This window comes from Corapipo altera, unplaced genomic scaffold (assembly GCF_003945725.1).
Source record: "Corapipo altera isolate COAL_440 unplaced genomic scaffold, ASM394572v1 332, whole genome shotgun sequence".
Taxonomy (NCBI): Eukaryota; Metazoa; Chordata; class Aves; order Passeriformes; family Pipridae; genus Corapipo; species Corapipo altera.
The window spans coordinates 4,075-30,874 of record NW_020885051.1 but is presented as its reverse complement, the minus strand read 5'-3'; the positions used below and the strand labels follow the sequence as shown (position 1 = coordinate 30,874).

Below are 26,800 nucleotides of genomic sequence, written 5' to 3'. Positions count from 1 at the left end.
TTTTGGGCTGGATCCCTGTGGATTTTGGGCTGGATCCCTGTGGATTTGGGTGGGATCCCTGTGGAGTTTGGGCTGGATCCCCCTGGATTGTGGGCAGGATCCCCATGTATTTTGGGTGGGATCCCTGTGGATTTTGGGCTGAATACGTGGATTTTAGGCAGGATCCCTGCAGATTTGGGCAGGATCCCTGTGGATTTCGGGCTGGAACCCTGTGGAGTTTGGGTGGGATCCCGGTGGATTTGGGGTGAGATCCCAGTGGATTTGGGGTGAGATCCCGGTGGATTTGGGGCGGGATCCCGGTGGATTTGGGGCGGGATCCCGGTGGATTTGGGGTGAGATCCCGGTGGATTTGGGGCGGGATCCCGGTGGATTTGGGGTGAGATCCCGGTGGATTTGGGGCGGGATCCCGGTGGATTTGGGGCGGGATCCCGGTGGATTTGGGGTGGGATCCCGGTGGATTTGGGCGGGATCCCGGTGGATTTGGGTGGATCCCCCCGGATACCTTGAGCAGGATGACGGACTCGGGGATGACCCCCAGGCTGCCCAGCGTGGCCGTGTCGTCGCTCAGGATCTTGCCGTCGATGGACAGGTTCTGGTCGAAGGGGGCCACGGAGAAGGCGTGCATGATCTGGGACAGGGACACAGCTTCTTGGAGCAGGGATGGGGCACTGCAGATCCCCCAAATCCCACCCCCATTCCCACCCTGACATGACCCACTCAAATTCCCAACCCAACCCACCCTGATTCTCACCTCAACACAACCCACCCCAATTCCCATCCTAACACAACTCCCAATTCCACTGCAACACAACCCCCCCAACACATCCCCATTTCCACACAACACAACCCACCCTGATTCCCATCCCAACTCCATCATCAACACAACCTCCTCTAATTCCCACCCCAAACACAACCCACCCCAACACAACTCTCCCACACCCCAATTTTCCACCCCAACATAATCCATCCCAATTCCCACCCCAACACAACCCATCCTAAACACAACCCACCCCAATTTCCACCCTGATTCCCACTCCAAGACAAACCACCCCAATTCCAACCCCAACACAACCCATCCTAAACACAACCCACCCCAATTTCCACCCTGATTCCCACTCCAAGACAAACCACCCCAATTCCAACCCCAACACAACCTCCTCTAATTCCCACCTCAAACACAACTCACCTCAACACAACCCTCCCTCTCCAACTCCCACAGCCCAATTTCCCACCCCAATTCCCAACGTAACACAACCCCCAATTCCACCCCAACACAACCCCACCCTGATTTTCACCCCAACACAGTCCCCCCCAACACATCCTAATTCCCAACTCAACACCACCCCCCCTCAATTCCCACCCCACCCCACCCCAATCTGACCCCATGTGGGATTTCAGACCCTTCCCCTCCCTCCCCACACTCCTGGTTTGATGGTTTTCCCTCATTCCTGGCATTCCTCCCCCCACCTGTATTTTCAGCTCTTTCAGGGTCTGGTTGGCCGACACCAGCAGGGCCTTCTCCCCTCGGACCTTCCTGTGCCGGGTGCTCCTCCTGATTCCCTGTTTTTGGTAGGTGATGTAGCTCTGCTGGGAGAGCTTCTGGCGTTTTGCGCCGCCGTTGGCCTGGAGAGGAGGCAAAACCCACGGAGATCAAGTTATGTGGGAATAAACACGAGTTCCCCGTACCCCAGAGGGTGTTTGGGGTGAGTTGGTCATGCGAGGGAAGGCGGGAAGCGATGGAAAATCCCTTGGAAAGCCAACTGAAGCGTGCAAGTGTGCAGAAGACTGAAGGATTTGCCTTCAAGCCTCAGTTCCTGGTCCTAATGCCAGCGTGGGGCAGATTTCCATGGGCAGACGAGTCCCTGTCCAGGTTTAACCTCTCCAAAACCCAGCACTGGTGTGGTCTGACCATTCCAGTGACACTTTGAGACACGTGTCCCCCACTAGTCGGACCCAGAGGAGGAGGGAGGTGACCTCATCGTGCTGACTCTGGAGGATGATGCAGAAATCAAGGAACCTCCTGGGATTTTTCATCTCTACCTGGTTAAAATCGGGGTCCTGCTCCCCCTCTGGCTTGTTTTCCTCCCTTTCCTCTTCAGCCTCCGAGCTGCTCACGTTCAGCTCCGGAGCCGCGTCCTTCATCACCTGGAGTCACAAAAACCACTCTGCTGTGACCAACAGCACCCACCCAGACTGTCCCACCACGGAATCAGCTCCTGGAGACCTTCCTGGTGCTACCTCCACCCACAGAGCCTGGGAATAACCCCAGGAGCTGCTCCAGGAGGTCTGAAAAGGCTCCTCCACCCTCCCCAGCTGTGTGGGACCTCGGGGGGATTCGGCTCAGGAATCCCCCTCTACGGAGCTGCAGGTGCTTCCTGCCCTTCTCTCCAGGCAAAGGGAAAGTCTCCCGGGGCCTGGACTGATTCCTTTCCCAGTAGCTGGTTGATCCAAGTGCATTACAAATACCTCACCATGGAGAAAGGAATATTATCTGTAAATTAAGACACTTGTCCCTCCCTGCAGAGGGACTCAGAACCATTATTTATGGGGCTCCAGGGTGTAGGTAAATGAAACCTAAACAATTTACACAAATACATAAATAAAAGGGACGTTCAGGTCTGTGGAAGTTACTCCAGGAGACACGGATTTGCCTGGATGTGAATTCCCATCTATGGAGCTGGAGCTGGGGTTGCAGGAGCTCAGGAGACCTGGATGCCCGAGAGCTCACAATTCCATCAATATATTTAAAATCATCAATGCAATCCCAGCTCCCAAACATTCCCCAGAGCTCTCAGAATTCCAGCAGTGCCATCCTACAATGATTTTATCCAAATGGGACTTCCCTCTTGCACCCCAAGGAGGTAGCAGGGGGAGGAGAAGGGGTGAGGGGGTGGGAAACACTCCCTGACTTTGCAAAGCCCAGCAGGAAGGACACAGTGGCTCCCAGTGATTCTGGCTGGCATTCCTGCTGCTTCCCATCCCTGCCCCGTTACTGAGGGAATCTCGTGGGCACTCTCTCGCCCCCTCTCTCCAGCTCCAGCTGCTCCACAAAGAATAGCTCCCTGTTTTTTTGCCAGCCCCACGTGTGAGCACAGTCCTGGCCAGTGCCAGAAAAACACAACCCCCAAGCCTCTCCTGCGGCGGAGCCAAGGCGGATCCAGCCTCGGGATTCAGGCTGATGGCTCCAGACGTGCTGCTGCTCCACGTCTCACAAGCCAGGCAGGAACCCATCCAGCCTCCGGCTCCCTGTGGTTCTCCAGCGCCTCCTTGGGATTGGCAAGGAGGTGGAAATCAATGGAAGGCCAAAACAAACCCTCTCCCACCCTGCAAAAGTGCAGGGAATGTCTTGATCCCAGTGCCCACCAGCCTTGGCTGCCTCCTAAAAAGTCCTAAGTTCCATCAGAGCCAGATTTGGGTCCCCGGGAAAGCAATTCTGGAGTTGATCCTGACACTTAAGATCAGCAAAAACATAATTTGCAGCTTCCAGAGATCCTGAAAACCATCTCGGAGTTCAGCCTCTCACCAGCACCAAGGGGAAGAGCTTATTTCTATCCAGGGATAAATGTCACTTGAGCAAGGGAAATGACAAATACTGGAGGGGGAGGAGAGCAGGTAGAGCCTGGGAACACAGCTGAGACAGAAGAAACAGCTGGGAGCATCCCTGAAAACACAAAGGATTCCGTTTGGCAAAAGGAGACCGAATTTTCAGAGCCAGAATGTTCCCATGTGCTGGTCTGGCCAAAGCTGGAGCCACAGAGCCGGGGGATTTCTGCCCTCCCCACCACCAGGAACCCCAGCAGCGGGTCCCAGCCTTTGGGGGCTGTGAGACCCCCCTCAGGGCATTCCTGGTGCTCCCTGGGCAGGATGGAGGGGGAGCCTGTCGGTACCTTTTTGTTATCCACCACTTTGTGCACGTACACGGTGGCCTGGGTGTACTCGCGCAGGTCCCGCTGCTGCTGGCACAGGAGCCCTTCCCGGCACTCCGGGCACAGCTCTGGGGAAAAAGCAGATTTAATATGTTAATAAACATAGTTAATGTGTTACTGTGTTTAATAAACATATTTCCAAGTTAAAAAACCCAAACACATTTAATTGCTTCAGCTCCTCGGAGACTCCATCCCAGTGCCTCTCACTGCCAGCCTGGATTGGACCAATTGAATTCCTGAATGGTTTGGGTTGGGAAGGACCTTAAACCTCATCCCTGCCATGGGCAGGGTCACCTTCCACTTGCTCCAAGCCCTGTCCAACCTGGCCTTGGACACTTCCAGAGATGGGGCAGCCACAGCTTCTCTGGGCAACCTGTGCCAGGGCCAAACCACCCTCATAGGGAAGACTTCCATCTCAATATCCCATCTAAATTTCCTTTCTTTTAGTTTAAAACCATTCCCCCTTGTCCTGTCCCTCCACCCCTTGTCCCAGGTCCCTCTCCAGCTCTCCTGGAGCCCCTTTAGGCCCTGGCAGGGGTTCTCAGGTCTCCCTGGATCCTTCTCTTCTCCAGGTGAAGCCCCCCAGCTCTCCCAGCCTGGTTCCAGAGCAGAGGGGCTCCAGCCCTTGGAGCATCTCCGTGGTCTCCTCTGGACTCGCTCCAGCAGCTCCAGGTCCTTCCTGAGCTGGGGACCCCCCAGCTGGACACAGTGCTCCAGGTGGGGAACCTGCCAAGCTCCACATTTACCGCCTCAGACTTCATTTCTTATCCTACAAGAGCCATTCCCAGAGCCCAGGGAGCAGAGTGACTCACGGGGCTCCGAGGTGTAGCGGGTGCCCTCGGGGCCCTGTGCCCGGGTGATCTTGATGACGTGATCCACCACGAAGAGTTTTTGGATCCTCTCCCACTCGCTGGGCCATATCAGAGCTATACTGTGCAAAGGAACAGGCAGGTGCTTTATGACATGGAAAAGCCAAGCTCCCCCCCAAAAAAACCCTCCTCCTTCTTCAGCATTTTAACAAAAGAAAACCACCAAAATCCCCCCCAAAATCAGCTGCAGGGGAGGGCCTGCACACCCTGATGGCGGCAGGCTGTGATTAGTGACGCTGCTGTGCTCCTGCCGTGCCGGAGGGAGAGATGGAGGAGGGAAGGAGGGGAAGATTTTCTACTTTCAGTGCTGCATCACTGCAGAAACAACGCCACGGAGCACGAAGTGCAGCGCTCCGGGGGGGAACGCGCACGGAAAGCAAATTGTAAGGAAGAGGGATGTTCCTGCGCCCCGGTCAGATCCAGGGTGGTTATTGTCAGGAACTAACCAAGCTGAAGGAAGCTCTTTTTTCCTGACCCAGCATGCTTGGACAATTTAGGTCTTGCCTTGCAGGAAGGCTGAGGTGGCTCTGAGAAAGCCGAGGTGTTGATTTAGTTTGAGGGAAAGGATTCGCTCCTCGCCTCGCTGTGGCTCGGCAGCAAGAACATTCCTTTTGGACTGTTCTCCTGGGGAAAGGAAAACGTGTGAAGGGAAGAAACTCACTGTTTGGAGTCTTCTTTGGTCATGGAAGCGAAGGTGAACATGAGCCCCCCGTGGGGGCAGAGCAGGACACTGTTGGCTATGGAGGACACGGGGCTGCAGCGTGTCGGCCTCCTGCAAAAGGGAAGGTGGTTTGGAAAGCTGGACCAGCTTATCCCAAAACCCCCCCAAGTCCTGCAGGCAGCCAAGAAGAAATCACAGGTGAATTATTTACAGAAGGCATTCCAACATGGAATATTAACTACAAGTGATGAGGAAATCAGATCCACGTTCCTCTGTGCTGCAAAATGGTTCTGTCCAGGGGAGATTTCCATCTCCAGCCTGTGCAAACAGGACTGAGAGGTGACCTCTGGGCTACAGCTCCAGACAGATGAAAAAACTAAGCAGGTTACCAGCTAATCCGACCATCTGGTTAACACATGGTAAACAAGGAAATTCAGTGTTGTACAACCAACACAAGTCCTACAAAAATCAGCTTCCTTGTTTCCATGAACCCCCTGCGCCGGCATTCAGAAGCAAAATGTTACCTACAGCCCCCAAAACACGGGATCAAAAGCACCAAAACCCTCCAGCCAAAATTACCTGACAAATTTCCTCCATTCTTCTACAAAGAACTGCGAAACAATATACAGCTCATCTGTCTCCTGGGGGGAAAAGAGAAGGAAAAGGGATCTTTTTAATGAACCCAGCAATAGGTTTGTCGGCAGCGCTCGCTCCCTCCCAGACCTCGGCCGGTTTTACCATGACAACTCCTTCCAAGCACGCTGGGAAAGCCAAGGAAAATAATATGGGATCAAGTACTAAGCACTGACTTTACTAATCTCATGTTTATTACAAAGTTAGTCAAGCTTTCAATCCAATTACCTTTAATTCCCAGTGGGAAAGGGGCATTTCCCTGGAGCAGCCAAGCACTGTTTTCTCTCGCTGGGTACTCGTGGTCAGAGACCACCCCAACCTCCCTCACTTGCTTCCAATATCAAAATCCACGGGTTTTTCCTTCTGGCAGCAGCAGGAACAAAAAACCCCAGCTGTGCACCCAACAAGGCAGTGTTTATGGGATAAACCCTGTCTTCTTGTCCCAATTTACCATTAAATTGTTTGCTCCTGAACAAAAAACCACCTAGATCCCAAGAGCTGGGTGACAAAATCACTTCCATGATCATCTACATCCTCACCATCTTCCCTACCATGCATTTAAGGGCTTGCTCCATCTTTCTGCAGGAAAACTCAGCACACCTGAGGAATATATATATTTTTAATCTCCATTAATCTCTAGACCAAACCACTCTGCTTGTTTTCCCTCCCCAAACCCCTCAACTGTTTTGGATCAGGAAAACTCCAAAAGCTTGAGGGAAAAATCCTCAGCTCTCTTTTATCAGGCTCCCTTGGGAAATTCCAAGGGAAAGGAGAATCCAAAGGGAAAGGAGGATGCAGCCCCAGTAGTGGAGAGGCTCCTGTTTCTGACCAACAGTGATAGGCTCCAGCTTTCCATCACCTCCTCCAGCTCCAAAGGCAAATCCTGCCAGATACAAGCCTTTAACACCCCTGGCAGAACCTGGAGCTCTCCAGCTCAGGGAAACTCCCTTTAAACCCTTCTGGATCTCCTTGATTCCAAGCCATGGATCCATATTGGCTCAGTATTTATTCCCAGCTGGAGCAGCGAGGGACCGAGGCAGAGACCTGCCAAAGCACCTTGGCAGCATTGGAGAGCCAACCATTAATCAGCACCATGAGACTCCCAGGAGCCAAGGACTGAAACAAGAGCTTGTTCCACTCCTTTTGGGCCACCCTAAATCCCCAAAAAGTCCCGGAGCAGCCGCCAGGAGAGGGTTTGCACAGCCGTCGTGCCTCTTTGGAGGGTGTCAGCATTTTGGGAAGATTCTCCCAAGCTCCTGGAATGCAGGAGGATGCTGGAGTACACCTGGAGCAGCCAAAGCTGGTGGCGGAGCAGAACTCAGGTGTGTTCCAGCATTCTCCAACCTGGGAAGGCTGATGGAAGGAGGTAGAAAAGTCACTTCCACTGGCGCGGCCGCGGCGTTTCCATCCTTCCAGGGACGGATACAACCCCAGCAGCAATATTGTCCCTGTTATCTGGCTGATTCCGGGCCAGCCACAGCTCCCTTGGCACAGGAGCCATTCCTGTGGCGCTTTAGGGCTCTGTGCCAGCACAGCTAATCCAGGGAAATCACACCTCAGCACAGCACACGTGTGAGCTCCGCTGGCATGGACCGAGAGAACGGTTATGGAGCGGGCTGGGTTGGAAGGGACCTTAAGGATCTCATTCCACTCCCCTGCCATGGGCAGGGACATCTTCCACTAGCCCAACCCCGGTCCAACCTGGCCTGGAACGCTTCCAGGGATGGGGCAGCCACAGCTTCTTTGAAAGGAGAGGATAAAAGCCAATAAAACCTGCCCCAAGCCCAGCTGCATTCCCTGGTTCCCCTCCTTCCCTACCTGAGGCCAACTGCCCAGGCAAGGCCTGCATTTATCATGGAACAGGTTCTGGAGAGAAGTCTTCTGCTCACTGGCCATCATCTTATGGAGAGCTTCGTTTTCCTCCCCTTCACGCTCCAAAATCTGCAGGAAACAGTGAATTTCATCCCAGCTGCACTGAAAGGTGACATTATTCTCCAGCACAGGGTAGTGACAAAAGGGAAACCAGAAACACAACCAGTATTTACAGTCAACAAAAAGGGGAATATTTGGCAAATACCTTGCACTGGGAACAGCACTCTTTGTTATTCGGGAATTCAGGGGCTTTTGGGAAATATTGCTTGAGTTTCTCCCAGGCTTCCCTGGAAACCACCCTGCGCTCGTTCTCAGAGATGCACAGGTCACCTGCAGGGAGAGAATCAAGGCAAGGGCTTTGATCACAACATGCTCAGGGATGTTTTGCAGCCCTTGATTAAAGAGATTACAGGGAATAAAGGTGGGGGAAGAGATCTACACGTCGTCAGCAAAAACCAGCCCAGCCAACAAAGTCACCTTTAACTCCTGCCTTGCTTCCCTTAGACAGGGAAAAATAATAATAGCAGTAATAATAATAATAATTTTAATTCATAAAAATGTCCTTTGGATTTCCAAGCTGATCAAACACAAGCAGGGATGCTGGGAAAAGCCAAAGAGGGCACAGGGCTACTGGTTCCTCCTCCACAGCCACACCCCCATGGTGCCTCCATGCACCAAGCCCCAGACTAACCCTGTGTCCCATGGAACAGAAGCCAGGTGCTCTCCACATCCTTGAACCCCCAAATTTCCCCTGCAGAATCTCAGATGGCTTCACATGCCCTATCCAAGCACCTCAAAATGTGGCAAGGGCAGATTTGACACCCTAAATCTGCTCTGGGGAACCACCGGGGTGTGAAGACACCGGGCAAGATTTACCAGCTGTCCCCCAGACAACTTATTTATCCATCAGGATTATTTATCCCGGTGCTCAGGCAGCTCAAAAAGCCCAGGAAGGGTTTCTCAGGAGCCATTTGTGCCTGCCATCTCAGGGATGGAAGCAGGAGACACACCCAGGCTCTTGGACACCACGTGCACACATGACAACACACACTCCGGATAAACAAGGCTTGGGAAAACTGGAGAAGGCTCCAGGATCCGACCAGCTGCCCCTTGCAGGGGTGATGATATCCAAGGGGAAAACACAAGCACATCCCCCTCTGAGACAGCAGCTGGAAGTCACTGTGCTATGAGCAGGCACCGGGAGAAACATGAGGAGCAGCCATTGCGACACTGGGATGCAAACCGGATTTGGGAATATTCCTGCCTCGGTGGGGATTGCACCAGCAAGAGGGAAGGAAAACAGCAACTGCCGTGTCCAAAGGACACAATACCTTATTATCTGCTTTTCTATAGCCTGGAGAGCTGCAGAGAGAGGAGAGGGAGAGAAACTCCTTCCTCCCCACCCTCTGGTAGCTCTTTAACATGACAAGCAGCTCCTCGGGCTCACGGATTTGCTCCAGCCCAGCCTGGAATTTGGCCAGCCCTGGAGAGGAAAAAATAGCAACCATCCCCTCCTGCTTTTCCTCTAATAAACAAAGGTCAGGCCTCGATGCAGCACTTGGCCACTTGGGCCTCATCCAACACAGCCAAGTGGCTCCGGAGGTTGGACCAGGATGTTGTCCAGAGCCAATGATGGGGAAGAAGAGGAGCTTGTACAAATAAGTGCCTTGACACCACATGATTAATTAAAATAGATTAATATGGTGAGGAAAAGAGGAGGAAAAATCAGCTCTGGGTGTGCAGGAACAAGTGTTTTGCCATCTGGAAGTTGATCCCAACCGCTGCTGACCCTGTTTCCCGCTCCCACCATCCAGGGACATGTTTTGGGCACGGACATCAAAGCAAAGCTTAACTTGGTATCTGGAAAAAATTATTCACTGGGATCAGGCAGCTACTGGAGAGCGAGGAATTGCAGCAAGGATGCAAAGGGAGTCGAGAAGGGAACGCCCGGGTGGCATTCCTGGAGGCCAGCCAGCCCTCACAGAGCCAGCCCTGGCTTTTCCAGAGCCTCCCACGGAGGCAGGAACCTCCTCCACCACAAAATTAAGGCTGTAGGAACAAGACTACAGATTTGCTGATCCACTCCAGAGAGAATTTTTCAAGGTGGAAAGGTTGTTTTCCACGAATAATCAAAGGTTAGCTCAAGACAACAAAACCTGCCCTGCCAGCAGCCCCTTAGTCAGTGTTATTTATTCTGCTCTGCCCCAAAGTCACAGATCAAACAGCAATTTAACACCATAATATTTTCCAAAGGCCTATTGGCCTATTTTTTATCGTGTCTGGCTACATAAATGTTCTATCCCCACACTCCCTGCTTTTATTGAACAGCAGCAGCCTCGAGGCAACGGGAAACGTGGCGTTCAAGGCTCTGAGTAACAGATAAAATCGTGACAAAGTGCTTAAACACCCGCCTTGAAAATGAGCTTTCTCCAGCCTTACTCCAGGTTCTTGATTAGCCCTGATGACAGGAGGAGTGTGGCTAATTTATGGCATTTTTCTTTCTTATTAGGGATAAGATGGAGCCTCCCCAGTAGGGAAATCAGTGCCTACGAAAAGGAGCTTAAGTAAAACAGAGTTATGTCTGGGAATAGAAGCTTTAAAAAGTGAGATTTAAACAACAGGGTAGCCAAGGATGCAGCTAATGAGGCATCACTTGGAAAACAACCCACACGGGGTCAAAACCTTCCGTAAACAGACACCAAAGCTCAGCAGGTTGGGAGATCAATATCCGGAGGTCCCAGCCCAGGTGTTGGCTGAGTGCTCCAGTTCTAATGTAAACCAGGATTAAATGGACCCTCTGAGCTCCCACCTGGAGTGATTTACACCACCTCTTTCTCTCTTAATGCTTTCAGAGCTTCCAAGTGGCTGCAGAGCTTTGGTGCTGCCCAGGATGCCGTGAGAGGGGGAGAAGCTCAGCTTGGCTGAGCCCTTACAGGATCTGCCTGCAAGTAAAACTTCTGAGTGCAAGAACCACCAGGGAAATGAGAATTAAGCACATTTCTGCAGTGGCTCCTCATGCTGGCTGCAGCTGGAGCAAAGGCTACGAGGTTCATGTGTGGAGCAGTGGGACACAAGGGAGACATTCAGCTCCAACCCCCGGAGACACTCACCGTGTGGGCAAACGATGTCTTCATTAAAATTTAACTCCTCTTCCTCCTCCCTCTTCTCTTCGTTTGATTCATCTGATTGAAAAAAAACTTAGTAAGACGAGAGGATTGCACAGAGTTCCTCTTCCCAAGGAAAAATCTTATGGCGGGGTGGGGGGCAAAGGAGCTCGGCCGCCTTTCAAATTCCAGCAAAACCCTCAACCCAAGGGAAAATTTGGAAGGAAATTTGTTGTTCTCTGATGTCTTGGCCTCTGGGCAGGCGGGATTACGGCCTCCAGGCCACGTAGGAGGGCTTTGAAGTGCGTGGAGCACAAGCCAAGCCTTTGTGAGATTACAAAGGATGCATTTGTTAGGGCTGAAACACCGCGGGGGTTCACTGCTCCCAAGGATCTCCCGAGTTTAACCTAAACAAGCCTAGGTAAGAGCAAAGGCAGCAGAATTCCTGGCAAAAATTCCTGATCTAAACCAGATGCTGCCTGACAAACCGAGAGGGAAGCCGGCAGGGGGTTGACAGGCCCCAAATCAACGTCTGAATTCCAGTTAAAATCCATAACTCCACACACAGAAGCTTTGGCCGCTGAGTGGAGCATCAGGAAGACAATGAGGTGTCAGTAAGAGCCTCTAACGAGCTGCTTAACGAGCAACTTGGCTTGTGAGTAATTCAATTGTACTACTGGGAGTTGCAACTTGTTGTAAATCAGAAGCAGCCCCGAGGAAATGTGAGTGGTAGCTCAGAAATGCCCTTTTCTCACTGAGTGCTCCACCTTACAGACATTATCGGGGTGCTGGGGTGTTCTCAAGCCTCCAAGCCCAAGATCAACGCCATGAGCCATCATCCCCACTTTCATTCCAACCAGCTTCTTGCTCTCAGTTCAAAAAAGATCAACGAAACGTAATTTCCAAAGATTTAAAGAGCAGAAGGCAAATAACCCCCCACTTAGTCTCACGATATGGGCACAGAATTGGGTCCAATTAATGATTTTTGTTCCTAGGCTGTTTTAATGATTTTTGTTTTCCCAGCGCTCCTGCATCACCTGTGCTGTTTCATCCCTCAACCTTCACAACAAACATCATCATCATCCCTTTCCCCAAGGTAATTTTCATGTTTCTTCCTCCCCTGTGCTCCCTCACTCAGAGAAAAGCATTGAAAACATTGTGTGGCTGGGGGGGTAATTTCACACAGCTTTGTAAAACCACTTATCCCCTCATCTCCCTCTCCAGGTATGAAGATCACCCCACAGTTTCCAAGCTTAGCAAAGAAAAAGCTCCTTAAAAGGGAGTTTATTTGATTTATTATCCTCTCTTCCCTACAAGGGAAACAAAACAGCTACAGAAACACCCGATGTGTCTTTTGTAGTAGGGCCCAGGCAGAGCTGTTGGGTCAGTACAACAGAAATTAGGGAGGAAATCAGGAGGGGATACCTTTGTTTTGTGCATTTCCATTCATTTTTCCATTACTGTGCTCTGCATCTTCATCTTGCTCATTGAGCTGCTCCAGAGCCAGCTGACGCCAGCTCCTCAGAGATGCTTTTCCAACCCAAAACCCGTCGTTCCTGCAGGGAGAGAAGAAGGAAAATCACCACAAAATCACAGCCCCCTTCTCCTTCAGAGCCCAACCGGTAAAATCTTCAGGAAAAAGCTATACAGGCACTTATAAAAAGCGCTTGGGACTGACATACCCCTTGACTGTGACCTTCAGCAGGTTGGTCACAGTTTTGTAGTCTTCATTCAGCTGGTTTTTGAGCCGCAGGATTCGACACCTTTCCACCACACAGTCCTTGCAAAGTGCTTTGACTGGAGTGGGGGGGAAAAACCACAATTTATTACACTATTTCCTGCACAATTTATTGCACAGGTGTCTTATTGTCCACCCTCAGACTGGAGTGTGCCAACTATCCTGGCCTCAGGATGGGAGATTTCATGTGTAAATGAGGAGATCCTGGGGGTTATCAGGCCACATTTGAAGATTAAAGAAGCATAAAATGCTGCAAATGAGGTGAAATCTGCTTCACTCCCTCCACAGCTCTATCAGAGTCCAGGTATCCACCACTTGTACTTGGAGCCAGGTCAGCCCAGCACACAGGCAAAGGCATATGCCAGGAAAACACCTGTATGGTGGCATTTTACCAGTTAAACCCAGAAAAAACACCGTCCTGCAAAGCTGCACTGGACCAAAGGAGTGGAAATCCTACAGCTGGGAGTGTATTGTGTGTATTTTCATCTGAGAGCAAGAAGGGATGGGAAGCAGCGTGTCCATCCATCCTTTTATCCCTCCCTCCCAGCCACACTCAGCCCACAACCCTTCAGGAAATCTTCCACTTGACTAATAAACCTTGCCCTGTTTTTCCCCACAAAGGCTGCCTGCGTCACCAGCAATTCCTTCCCTACAAGCTCCTGGTAGGAGCTGAGCTAATTTGGTCTCAGTGGGAGTTATTGAGCTCCTTCCTCAAAGGAATGAAGCCTGGGGCTCAAGGAAGGGGTGGCCAAAGCCTGGAGGGGCTGGGCTGACCCCAAAAAGCTGGATGTGTGATGGATGCTTCAGCAGGAGAATGCAGGCCAACAGGTCTGTGCTTCCTTGGATGAGGTGACAGACAGGAAGGGATTTTTTTGGCCTGAATGCTCCCTGAGACTCTGCCCACACAGGAGCTGTGGGTGCTGCAGGCACAGCAAAGAACTGTCAAGAGTTTGGGGGGGTTCCTTGTGCAAGTCTTATTTTCTAGAACTGCCTTCAAACCTTCCAAGTGTCAGATTTTCTAAGCAATCCTCAGCAATTCCTCCGGGCACAGCCCTTCCTGGACACAGCAGGCCCTGCAATCCCACTCAGTGGGTTTGGGGAATGTTAACAGAATTAAGTGATATTAAAAAAAAATCCCCAGAAATAGTGCAGCACTAAAGTACTGAAATAAAGTTGTGATGATGAAGGAGGGGTCCAGAAGAAGGCTCTAAGACAGGCCCAGCACACCCCGAGGGGACGGTACCGTTGAGCCGGGGCCCTCCCCCGTAGCGCCGGTAGAAGAAGTCGGCCACGTATTCCGAAATCCTCTTCATCAGGGATATTTTATCGGGATGGAGTTTGCCATGGGAGCACAGGCAGGCCGTGTTGTCGATAGGTTTGGGAGGAGTGGACTCATCCAGCCATTTCTGCAGCCATTCCAGAGAGATGAAGTCGTAGGGGGAACCTGGGAGGGGAGAAACCACAAAGAGGAACAAGCCCGGACGCGTCAGCTCCAACACCAGGTGGTACTTTAGAATCCCTCTTAAAAATTAACAGGAAATCACTGTTGGTTACATCTCTGAGGTGCAGATTTTCAAACATCTGATCCAGCTTCTCCCACCCCATTCTCATCTCGGTGTCACAGATTTAGAAGACATGAGATATTAAGATGCTCAGGTCATTTCGGATTCAGCAATCAATATGGAACAGCTCCAAGGAGGAATGGGAGTGCTTTCAAACCTTTGGGGGATTACTGGAGAGCAGTCGAGGAAAGGGGAAGGTTTTCCCATCATCCATCGAGGGACTGATATAATATTTAAATTATGATCATACATTAAAGGCTTTTTCTACAACAGAGAGAGTTCATTGGGCTAATTTGAGAATTAAAAGCAACACCACAAAAGAATCGAGGTCGGTGTTCACCCCACCCTTTTCAGCACTTGAAATTCCAATGTTTTTCTTACAATTCTGGGTGAGAAACAGTCCCATATTTTAAAATTTACAGTGTAAATGGAAACTTGCTCAGATTTTTTGCTGAAGCAGAGCAGCGGGTTTGCCCTTGTTTGCTGAAGGAGAAGCACCTGCACAAAGCCAAGGTTCAGGAGCAGGTCAGTGCCTGTATGAGCAGGGAAATGGTTTTGGGTGACAGCCCTGTATCTCAATACTGAGACACACTATTGATCCACAACTCTTCTGGGGGATGAGTGGGAAATTAGGAGGAAATCAGGAATTTTAAACCCATTCTCTGCTGCCTCGAAGGCAGCTCTGAAACCACGGGGAAAGGTAGCTGTGAGTCACATTTATCAACTGAACACAAATCCTTGATGTTTCCTGGGAATGAGCAACAGAGAAGCGACAGGAAAACACAGAAGACAGGAAAACACTGTGTCTCCAGCTTGCACTGGAGCTCTGTGAAGCCTCTTTTCCTCCCCAGCCTCAACCCATGGTGTTTTCATCTTACGCAACGCCCTCCGCAGCCGTGACCTCCGGAGAATTCCGGCGCTGTCAGAACGGGTTTGCTAGTTTGGGATGAAAGCTGCCTCCCCCAGAAAGGACGTTTTTCTGGGGCAGACTCCACAAAGCTGGCAGGGAACATGTCTGCACAGCTGCAGAGACAGCCCCCAGCTCCAAGGGCCAGGCCCCAGCGCGGCGCTGGAATGACGCTGCCTCCAGCTGTGCTGGGAGTGCTGTGCCCGGGCTGTGCCCAGTGGGTGCCCCAGGGCACTGCTTTGGGGCCTGGCAGCTCCAAATTGAGGCACAACGGCTTTACCTGCACTTGTAAAAAACATCTTTTTGGGGATTTATTCCTCTGTCACGTCAGAAATGCCGAGAGCAAACTACTGTGTTCCTGCTGAGGGAAGGCACAGTGGGATTGTGCTGCTGCTCCTTTTGGCAGGTGACTCAGGGCAGGTTGATCCCTCCAGCACAGCTCTGATCTCACAGTGACATCTGAACACTGCTCAGGCTCGTGGGGACTCAGGATGAGCTGTGACATGCTCCTGCTCCAGAGTTAAACACCTGTATTCCTGAATTGGAGAGGCAGATTTACAGGAGCAGGAGTTTCCTTTGGGCTACTCCAATCTCAGTGCTGGCTCTGAGTGTCTGGCAATAAAAGCTAAAACATCAAATTCTCCAGCAGGCCCCACAATTAAACCCACTTTTAAGTCTTCAATTATAATTTTCCTGGAGTCTTTAGGAGATGCACATAGTGAAATTCCACATGCTGGATAGACAGAGCAAGTGTCCCTATGCTTTTGAGGGAGATGGGAGGGAAAAACAAGGTGGGGAATAAAACCCCTTGTGCTGAGATGACAAGACACAAGGAGCAGGAGGAAAGGATTAACCCCAGTCACTACAAAGCTGGGACATGGAGTTTTGAGGCACTGGCAGGGATGGATCCAACTAATTTTCTGCTGGAGGTCAGGCATTCTCCCAGTTACCTGCTGCTGAATCAGGGTCACCAGCTCCCAAACCTGCCCTGAGCTGGCAAGTCAGGAGCAGGCTGTTCTTCTGCCTCGCTGCTCCTAACGAGCTGCTCAGCAGGCAGAAGAAAAGAGTCACAAAGCATGAGGCTGACTGATGGGGAAGGAGCAAGAGGGAATTAGCGACGCCAGAGGCCAAAAAAAAAAAAAAAAGGGGAGAAAAAATAGGTTAAGGCAGGAAAAGCAGCGAGGGAAAACAAATCTAAGCATGCACGGAGCTTTCCTCTTCCAGAGGGCTGCGGGAATGCCTTCCAGGGAGGGCAAGGTTAGTCACAAATCATCACCAATCTTAACAGCTCTACTAGAGAAACCCTCCACAATGTCTTACAGACCAGCTTCGGCGGGTAACCTTTGGTAGAGCTCCTTCACCTCCTCGTGTTTGATCTTCCCCCTGGCCACGCTCTGCTTGCGCATCTCGGCCATCTCGTTGCACCACTCCTCAAACTTGCAGTTATCCCTCTCCACCAGCTCCTGCAGGAAAGCTGGAGGGAGAGAAAAAGGAAAAAAAAAAAAAAAAAAAAAAAGCCAGGAATGTGAGGAGAAAATGCCAGCTATGTTAATTATCCTGGGTTATCTGGGGATAACAAACCTCAAAATTCCCTCACGTTCCATTCCCAGGCGTGTGGACGTTGCTCTCGCCCAATATCGGTGGTTGTAGATGATTAAAAGCAACGTTTTGCACCCAAGAAAATAATTTACTGGGTGTTGGTTGCTGTGTTAAGGGCAGCTCCTCTGTCCTGCCAAGGATCCATTGTTCCCAGGGTGGGAACAAGAGCTGGATACACCTGAGGCCTGTCCCGCCCTGGGATCCAGCACACTGCAAACCCAAGGGCAAAGAGCCCCCAGGAGATGGGAGATAAGCACTCCAACAGAAAGGTGAGGGAAATGGGAATTTTTGCTGTCATGGGTGGAAAAAAACCCAAAAACCAAACCTCAGCAGGGAAAAAAAAAAAGAAGATAAACCACTTCCATCCCAAGGCTGGTGTGAGGAGGGGGGGAAGCTCTGCTTATCTGAGGCCTTTTCCTATTTAGAATTATTTTGAAGAGCTGAAATATCTGCAGAAAGGTTAATTCTTGAGCAAAAAATATCCTCCTTGGGAGAATACCCAGCATTAAAAACCAACCAGCCTGACCTCCTTGAGGTCAGAGCCAAGTTGTGCCTCTCCACTGTGCTGGAAAAGCCGCTTTTTAACAGCATCAAAGCAAAATGCCTCAAATTTACAGTTGCATGAAACCTCCCCACAACCACAGAGCTCAGAGTGCTGCCCTTCGCTCCCTGTTCCCTGGCAGGATTCCACGGGAAACAAAGGCAACGCAGGAATTTGGAGCTGGGTGGGGAGGTTTTTGTCAAGTTATTGTTTTGGGCACAGGGGTAGGAGGAAAGGGAGAGCAAGACAGCTCAGGAAACAGGCTGAAAATGCAGATCCAGGCAGGAATCAGTAGTGCTAATTCCTGAAGTTTTGTGGCTTGGGGGGCAGGTTTTAGGGCTGGGGGGGGGTGGAAAAGGTTTGGGGGTGTTAGGGGGGAATAAAGTGTCTGATTTATAGGATTTACCCCCTCTGCAGAGATCCAAAGGGACCCACCACCTCTGCAGAAAAGGAAGGGGGAACACACCTCAGCACCAGGGGCCTAATTAATATTTCTAATCAAGCAGCAAATGTGAAGCATCATTAAATCCCCAGGCCAAGCCCCCGGGGAGCTCTGCCACCCCCACAGTTCCAAAGCACGGCCCAAATTCCCGCTCAGGGCTCGGAGCCTCTTGTTTTCACCTCATTTATTCGTGATGTGGCAAAGATGAAGCAGTTGCAGAGGGAAGCTGACATCTGTCAGGATTATTCACCTCCAGCACACAGCGTGCACTGCTCCTGACATTTAACCACGCTCTTCTCCCTCGCCTCTGGAATCCCGGTGGGATCCCTGCAGCAAATGCCAGCGGGATGATTTCCTCCTGACCCCTTCCCATCCCGACCAGCTGGTTAAGGCAGAGAGGTCTGAGCAGGCACAGGGGAGGGATGGGCAGGTTAATATTCATTAAGTGCTGGGAAAGCCCAGAGGGAACACTGGTCATGACACTGAGGGGCCACATGGCACGTGGAGAGTGGTTAAAAATCATGGAATCATGGAACGGTTTGGGTTGGAAGGACCTTGAAGATAATCCAGTCCCACTCCCTGCCATGGGCAGGGACACCTTCCCCTAGCCCAGGTTGCTCCAAGCCCTGTCCAACCTGGCCTTGGACACTTCCAGGGATCCAGGGGCAGCCACAGCTTCTCTGGGCAACCTGTGCCAGGGCCTCCCCACCCTCACAGGGAAGAATTTATCCCCAGTATCCCACCTAAATTTCCCCTCTTTTAGTTTAAAACCATTCCCCCTTGTCCTGTCTCTCCATCCCTTGTCCCAGTCCCTCTCCAGCTCTCCTGGAGCCCCTTTAGGCCCTGGAAGGGGCTCTCAGGTCTCCCCGGATCTTCTCTTCTCCAGGTGAACCCCCCCAGCTCTCCCAAGCCTGGCTCCAGAGCAGAGGGGCTCCAGCCCCCAAAATGGGGCTTGGAGCAAAATCCCGACGTTGGGGCCCACCTGGAGCACCCCGGGCTGGCACGGATTCCCAAATCACTCACCTGGCACCTCGACAGTGAGGGATTTCTCCCTGGCCTGCAGCCTGTACACCAGCATGTAGGCATTCCGGGAGCAGTGGGTGCCCTTCCCACACTTGGGCTTCCGAGTCTGGGATTTCGATGGCTCCGCTGTGGGACAGAAGGGAAAAACCTCAGCAACACAGCAGCCTGATCCTCCTTCCATGGGATGAGTTTGCCCCCTAGCCAGCTTCCCTCTGCCAGGCCTCTGTGCCAAGCACTGGGCTTGGCATGGCTCAAAATTGCATCCCAAAGAAAGCCCCAAATCCCTCCAGCCTCTCTGGGTAAATCAAAGGCACTAAATTTAGGAGCCTGTTCTGAACCTCCCTTCTCCAAGAGCCTTTCTTCTCTCCCCAGTGGAACCTCTCAGCCAACAGCAACTCTTGGAAAAACATCCTTTCTCTCTTCTCGCCTCTTGTTCTGGTGTCCTGACTCCAAAGGAAAAGAGTCAAATCCTCAGGGAAGAAATTCGTATTTACAGGTGACCGTGGAGGGGAAGAAAACACACACAGCAAAGTTTTTAGGGAGCCAACAGCCACGGGAAGGGCTGTTTTGGAGCAGCTGGTGGGGGATGTAAAGCTGTGTTGCAAGAGCTGCTGTTTCCAGATGGATTCTCAGGCAAGGAAAACACTCCTCTACAGCTGCAGCCTCAAAAATCACACCATTTTTAATAAAGAAAAAGAATTAAAGGAACAATGTTCCGTAGGTCAAAGTCTAAATGGACCACTGAAATATTAAGAGCAAGTGTCTGTTCTTCCCAAATTGTGGAAAAATTCATGTACCTCATCTCCCACCATCCAGAGGACTTCCTAGACTCCATTTACTTGCATTTTCTCCAAGGATTTTCTAAATTGTTCCCATCTGTGGCCAGGGCTCTCCCCCCACCACAGACCTTCACTGTATGTTACTGACCTTCTCCTGCTGTTACATGGATTTGGAACAAAGAAAAGCCTCAGTTTTGCTCGGAACAGACAAATAACATAAAAACTTGATAAAAATATTGGGCTCCCAGCCCTAGAGAGGCTCCTAAACACCCTTTAATTCTACTCTCCAAACAGCCTTGTATTGAAATACAAGAAATAAGAATACTGACTTGTGGTTAAGCACAAAACTTTATAAAAATCGAGACCACAGTGGTTTATTTGCATCTTATTTTGCCACTCCGGGGAGGTTAAAAACAAAGGCTGAGCAGCTCTTTTGCTCAAACCTTTCAGGGTTTAATTTTCCCTCACACCACTAGAGGTCTGGGCAGCTCCATCCTGGCCTGGGAGAGTCAAACATTAACGGGACAGAGCTGCTGGGGGCAGGCAGAACCATGGAATCACTCGGGCTGGAAAAGCCCTTCAAGATCACCCAGTCCAACCATTAACCCAGCACTGTCCCCAGGTGCCACATCCACACACCTTTGGAACTCTTCCCAGGGATGGGGACTTAATTCTTTCATGGAAAGGATGGTCAGGCATTGGCAGGGGCTGCCCAGGGCAGTGATGGTCCCCAGTATCCAACCTAAACCTCCCCTGGCACAATTTTTTCCCTCTCCTCCTGTCCCTTGTTCCCTGGGAGCAGAGCCCGACCCCCCCAGCTCCCCCCTCCTGTCAGGGGGCTGCAGAGCCAGAAGGTCCCCCCTGAGCCTCCTTTTCTCCAGGCTGAGCCCCCCCCAGCTGCCTGAGTTGCTTTCCAGAGGTTCTCCAGACCCTTTTTCTTGTGCTCCAGACCTTTCCCCAGCTCCATTGCCCATCTCTGGGCACATTTGTGCAGGTGAGGGCACGGAAATGGGAGAGGGAGGTTCATGGTTACACCAAACTTAAACCTTTCCCTTAGGGGATGTTTTAAAGAAAGGCCACATTCCATAAATTCCAACCAAAGCAAAGCATCCTGGTGAGCCAGCACTCCTGGGAATGGATTCCTTGCACTGCAAGTGGAATTTCTCATTCATTTCCCCCACCACGAAGCACCTGCACTATGGAACACTGAGCCACTGCCCAGCCCAGCCCTCAAAATGCCAATTAAACCCTCTCATTTATTGGCTGCAGAGTGAGAAACCAGCAGGTCCAGCCTCAGCCCAAGCTCTCCAAGAAATCCTCAGGAAATCCAGTGCAGGAACATGGTGATTTGAGCAGCACAGGACGAGCCAGTAATGGTAAAACAGAAAAGCAGCAAAGGGAAGTCAACAGGAGGTTGTTGTCGAGTTATTGTTTTGGGCACAGGGGTAGGAGGAAAGGGAGAGCAAGATAGCTCAGGAAACAGGCTGAAAATACAGATCCAGGCAGGAATTAGTGCTAATTCTTGAAGTTTTGTGGCTTGGAGAGTGTGTTTTAGGGCTGGAGGGTGGGGCTGGAAAAGGTTTGGGGGTGTTATTGGGGGAAATAAGGTGTGTGATTTATAGGATTTACCCCCTCTGCAGAGATCCAAAGGGACCCACCAGAGTGAAAGGGCAGTTTTAGCTTCTAACTTGTTATTTGGATCAAGATTTTTTTTTTACTGACTCTTAAGTCAAACAGCTCAGTGGAAATAAGACCATAACGAGTTAAGGGAACCGAAAGTATTCCCGTTATCTGTTCCAACACCGGCCAAGGAAGCAGCACTTGCCTGTTGCACCCTGATAGGAGCTGCTGTTCGAGTTATCAGCATCTTATCTGCCATGTGGCAGCCAGAGAAATACTAGAGGAGCTGATCATGAGGTGTAAACACTCGTGCAGGGCTGAAACCAAGCAAATCTGGCTGCAATCGCCAGGATTGCCTTTCACACCTTCCTCGGAGCCCCGACAGTATATGGGAGCTTTAGGGAGCAAGAGGATCCATGGCTTTGGGGAAAGGAGTTGCTTGAAAAGGGCACTGACAACTGAAAGAGAAGAGTAACAAGGCTGGTGAAGGGACTGGAGCATAAGTCCTATGGGGAGAGGCTGAGGGAGCTGGGGTTGTTTAGCCTGGAGAAGAGGAGGCTCAGAGGTGACCTCATCACTGTCTATAACTACCTGAAGGGAAGTTCTGGCCAGGTGGGGGTTGGTCTCTTCTCTCAGGCACTCAGAAATAGGACAAGGGGGCACGGGCTTAAGCTCCGCCAGGGGAAATTTAAGTTGGATATCAGGAGAAAATTCTTTAGAGAGAGAGTAATCAGGCACTGGAATGGGCTGCCCAGAGAGGTGGTGGATTCACCATCCCTGGAGATTTTTAAACGCAGATTGGACGTGGCACTGAGTGCCATGATCTAGTAAATGGACTGGCTTTGGACCACGGGTTGGACTCGATGATCTTGGAGGTCTTTTCCAACCCAATCGATTCTATGATTCTATGATTCTATGAAAGGTTTTACCTAGATCTTCCTCGATGCCCAGCTGCAGCTTCTTGCCCTCCATCTTCTCGATGTCCTCGTCGTTGAACTTGTACCACTCGCCCGTCTGCGGGTCCTTGACGTGGGCGATGTAGTGGCCGGAGTAGGCGCTGACGCCGCGGTGGATGAGGACAGCGCTCAGCTCGTACACGTACACCCCGTCTGGGAGGGCACAGCAGCGCTCACACACAGCTCCAGAGCCAGCAGCACAAACCCCCACCTTCCCAAAGCTCCGGGTTTTCAGCCGGCAGCAAACGCTGCGCTCCAACGTGGAGCTCCCCGGGACCTCGCTAAGTAGGTTGTGGCTTCCACGACCCACTAACGAGGATGTTGTTTGAAACACGGGCTTCAAACGGCTCTTGGCATCATTTCCCATCAAAAAGAGGATTCAGAGGAATCACGGAACTGCTTGAGTTGGAAGAGACTTTAAAGCCCATCTTGTTCTATGGGCAGGGACACCTCCCACTAGCTCAGGTTGCTCCAACCCCATCCAACCTGGCCTTGGACACTTCCAGGGATTCAGGGGCAGCCACAGATGCTCTGGGCACCCTGTGCCAGGGCCCCACCACTCTCACAGCCAGGAATTCCTTCCCAATATTCCACCTAACCCCGACCCCCTGAGCTACGGACACTCCAAGCCCCACACAGGTCACTGGCACTGCAGACAGACTGGTGTGAACAGATTTCCCCAGGGTGGATAAAGAAGGAAATTCCTGGCTGCAAGGGAAGGATTTCTTCTTAAACAGAACCCCAGAGACCACTCATCTGCTGACAGACCATGGGTAAAGACAACAAAAACCCTCCCCAAACTCACTTTTCTGCTCCATGAAAGGCTCCATGTCCAGCAGCTCCGAGAAGCCGATGTAGGTGTTCAGCTTCTTCTTGTGACCAGTTTGCCTGTGCAGGGGCAAAACTTCGGCTCAGGGCACAGCAATAACAGCTCACCCCCCCAAAATAACACCCCTTGGCCCCCCAGAGAAGCTCAGACACTCCCTGACCCCTCAATTAAAGCAGGAAGAGCCAAGCAGGTGCTTCCCAAAGAGCTTGCAGGGTGTTCCCACTGACCTGTCGAACACGAAGCGCATGAGCTGCAGGTTGAGGGTGCAGGGCAGGCTGAGCAGGCGGATCTTCCTCGTGGCATTCTGCTTGCTCTGACAAGTCTCACAAAAATAACGATTGTCCCCTTCTAATTTTTCTTCCTGAGTGTGGAGAGAGGGAAGAGGGAAAGGTGTGGAGAACAGCTCAGCGCTGAAAAGTCAACCAAGCCACTCGAGAGCTGGAGACTGAAAGCACCAAAGTGATTTTAACTCTTTAAGTCTCTTTCCGGTTGCTCTTCCCTAATTAATCTCTCAGTTAAAAGACACATTTTTAAAACTGCACATTCCAGCGTGGCCAGAGCAGGCTGCTCTCACTTTAAGGCCAATTTTAGACCCATTCCAAGTTGTCAGGTCTCTCACAAGACTGGCAGGTTTGCTCCTTGCTTCACTGAGTTGGTTTAGATCAAAGAAAATAATTAAATCACCCCTCTTATGAGTTCACGTGGCCCAAGTTAATGCAAAGCCACATTTCAGCCTGGAAACTCCAACCCTCTGCTCAGCCACCCAAAATCACCCTGCAAGAGTCACCGTGGGAGCCTAAGTAGGCCCAAGTGCAGGATTAGTCCAGAGGAGAATTCCAACCCCCCCAGCCAAGGTCACTGGGTGGTTTTGTGTGAAGTAGGAGCAGACAAACATCAAGTTCACCAAGTCAGGAGTTTAATTTGTGCACCCAAACCAGTTTTTTTTCATAGCAGACCTTCCACAGGCAGAGCAACCGGTTTGCTGAGTGCAGCAGCAGCAGCCAGGGAGCTCAGGGACAGGGGTTCAGCTCAGTTCTGTCCCAAAGATTTTGAGTGGAATCCACACCTTAACGTGCCGGAGCTGAACTTCGGATCCAGGCAAATTTTCAAGCTGAATAGGAGCACTTGCAGCTGTTCCCAAAGCTATTCCCGGCGCTCCCCAGTACTTCTGAGAGCACATTTTCCAGCAGGGAATGTCTCCTGTTGCTGTGCAGATGAGCACTGACACGGAGAACACGAACCCCAGCCCTTTTCCCCGTGCTATCCACAACAAAGCATGCAGGGACTTACTCCCAACTTTCCTGGCAAAGTATTTTAACTAAAAATGCAACTTCCAAGTGCTTTTTAAAGCCATAACAAGAGCAAGGAGTGGTTCTGCCTCAATCCTCATTTTTTGTGTCCCACAGAAAGAAACATTTTCACTTAGATGCATCTCACTGAGCCAACTTGCTCCAACACCGACCTCAAGGGCTGTGAATTAGAGGAAGGAATTTAAACTCCTGGCTAAAAATAGCAGCATTCCAACGAGCTCCTACCTTGAGGAATTCTGTTATACAGTCTGTCAGCTGCTTGTGTCCTTGGATGTTTAACTCCAGCTCGTAAAATTTGGACACCAGTTTGGATTCTCTGCCACACTGGTTGCAGCTGGGATTGGAAAGAAGATAAAAATATATGAAGACAGGTCATGGTTCCTGTGTCCCAGCCACAAGCAAGATATTCCTTGGATAAAACCAGGAGAAAAAAGTGGAGTCAGAGTTGAGGATGTTCACAACTCCACACCACAAAAACTCCTCGAGAAGGTGCAACCAGCACAACAGCAGCTACCAGGACCTGTTACAGATCACATGTATCATTTTGTATAATTTTTAAGGTGAAATCTGCATCATTTTATCTAATTTTACAGTGAAATCTCCATCATTTTGTCATTTTTAAAGTGAAATCTGCATCATTTTATCTCATTTTTAAGATGAAATCCACAGCTCCGAGAATGCAGAAATGAAAATACAACGCCCAGGATGCTGTTTTCTGGCTGCAGGATTTGCCAATTCCATCAACTCACTCGCAGGTTTGATTGGTGATTTTCATTAAAGGACTAAAAGCAGCAGGAGAAGTGAGACAGCAACAACACAGGCACAGAAACAGGACATTACAAGCATAAAAATCCCTCAGAAAAAGTTTCTGCAGCACCTCACCTGCCTGGTCCCATTGTAGGAGGCATCTTCCCCTCTCAAATCCTTCTAAAAATTCAAATATTTACTAGGAGGTTCTTCCCAAAGCCAATACTCACACAGTGACATAGGCATACTCTCCACAGAACTGCTTTTGCACGATGTTCCTGACATCTGGGTTCTTCTGTTTGGATAAAGTATCTTCCAGCAGGGACATGAACAGCTTGGAAAACTCCTGGGCATCCTGAAAAGAGAGAAACCCGAGTTCATTAACAAGCCCACCACAGCACAGTCACAACCCTGGCACTAATTTAGTGCTAATTACCCCGAGCCCCACGCACAGGCTGTACCCAGGCTCTGTGCACTGAATGGAAAATGAAGACTAGTTGGGAGAACTAAAGAAAAAAAGAGGAATTTGGCTAAAAGGAGCATGAGGCCCTCGGTGTGGGAGCAGGGCTGAGCTCTCCTGGCCCCCAGCCAGCCCTGCTGGGGATTTGACTCCTGTCCTGCTCTTCCCAGGGCTCTGGAAGGAATAAAAACCCTCCTGTGGAGCTTTCTGGCCCCTTGAGTGTCGATTTTCCAAGCCTGGCTCACAGAGTCAGCTCTCCCTGCTGGGAGCAGAGGTGAGCAGGGCAATAAAAACACCCCAAAAACGAGAGGCTGCCCTGAGGTGGATCCCTGCCAGGCTCTCGAGCTTCCCCACGCCCAGCTCAGGATTTTCCTCTCCCACCCTGGCTCTGCTCTTCCAAAAACAAACAGGTTTTGGCCTCTCCCAGCTGCCCTTTCGGTGTCCCTGGCTGGCAGGGACTGTTTCCTTCCCCTCTTGGTCCTCCCAAGGAATTCCCTGCTGGTGCTCAGGCCCTTCCTCCAACCACCTCCGTTACCTCTCCAAGTGGATTTCCAAGCCCCTCTCCTGAGTTCTCTCCAGCTGCAGCCCCACAGGATCCTGCAGCACTCATCCTGGCTGGCTCCCAGTGATGCCATTAGGATCTCCTTGCCCTAGGAGGGCCCTAAAACCTCCCCAACCACCCACTGGGGAGGAACAGCCCATGGGACACCTGCAAGAGGACCCTCACAGCAGCTTTGGCCCCCCCCAGCTCAGTGCCATGGCCATCAGGCACTACAACATTCCCTGTCTCCATCCCATCACTCCCTGGGCTCCTCCTCTCCTGTCCTCATCCCATTGCTCCTTATCCTCATCCCATCACTCCTTGCACTCCTCCTATCTCCCCTGCCTCATCCCAACACTCTCTGTCCTGATCCCATCACTCCCTGGCTTCCTCCTATCTCTCTGGCCTCATCCCATTAGTCCTTGTCCTCATCCCATCACTCCCTGGCCTGATCCTGATCTCTCTTTTCCTCATCCCATCACTCCCTGTTCCCACCCCATTGCTCTCTGGGCTCCTCCTGATCTCCCTTGTTCTCATTCCATTGCTCCCTGCCCTCCTCTTGATCTCCCTGTCTTCATCCCATTGCTCCCTCTCTTCATACCACTATTCCCTGGGCTCTTCCTGATCTCTCTGTCCCCATCCCATCACTCCCTGTCCCCATCCCACTGCTCCCTGGGCTCC

The 26,800-nt window shown here is 51.1% G+C and overlaps 1 protein-coding gene across 2 annotated transcripts in view; it reads right to left on the bottom strand.

Annotated features, from left to right (window-relative positions):
• Positions 1-26,800, bottom strand: part of USP48 (ubiquitin specific peptidase 48) — a 33,001-nt gene that overhangs the window by 2,586 nt on the left and 3,615 nt on the right. The window contains exons 5-24 of one of the 2 annotated variants that reach the window (XM_027668758.1): positions 25,349-25,473; positions 24,597-24,705; positions 23,289-23,422; positions 23,038-23,120; positions 22,206-22,385; positions 18,878-19,003; positions 16,597-16,746; positions 14,047-14,247; positions 12,748-12,862; positions 12,491-12,621; positions 11,072-11,143; positions 8,167-8,291; positions 7,908-8,030; positions 6,036-6,097; positions 5,457-5,567; positions 4,739-4,857; positions 3,888-3,994; positions 2,041-2,145; positions 1,468-1,623; positions 503-628 (exon numbers count right to left, since the gene is read on the bottom strand). In XM_027668758.1, coding sequence (XP_027524559.1) covers positions 503-628; positions 1,468-1,623; positions 2,041-2,145; positions 3,888-3,994; positions 4,739-4,857; positions 5,457-5,567; positions 6,036-6,097; positions 7,908-8,030; positions 8,167-8,291; positions 11,072-11,143; positions 12,491-12,621; positions 12,748-12,862; positions 14,047-14,247; positions 16,597-16,746; positions 18,878-19,003; positions 22,206-22,385; positions 23,038-23,120; positions 23,289-23,422; positions 24,597-24,705; positions 25,349-25,473 — 2,460 coding nt within the window. Of the gene's footprint in view, positions 1-502; positions 629-1,467; positions 1,624-2,035; positions 2,146-3,887; positions 3,995-4,738; positions 4,858-5,456; positions 5,568-6,035; positions 6,098-7,907; positions 8,031-8,166; positions 8,292-11,071; positions 11,144-12,490; positions 12,622-12,747; positions 12,863-14,046; positions 14,248-16,596; positions 16,747-18,877; positions 19,004-22,205; positions 22,386-23,037; positions 23,121-23,288; positions 23,423-24,596; positions 24,706-25,348; positions 25,474-26,800 lie in introns of those variants that run through there. The other variant, XM_027668759.1, reaches the window with a different exon arrangement.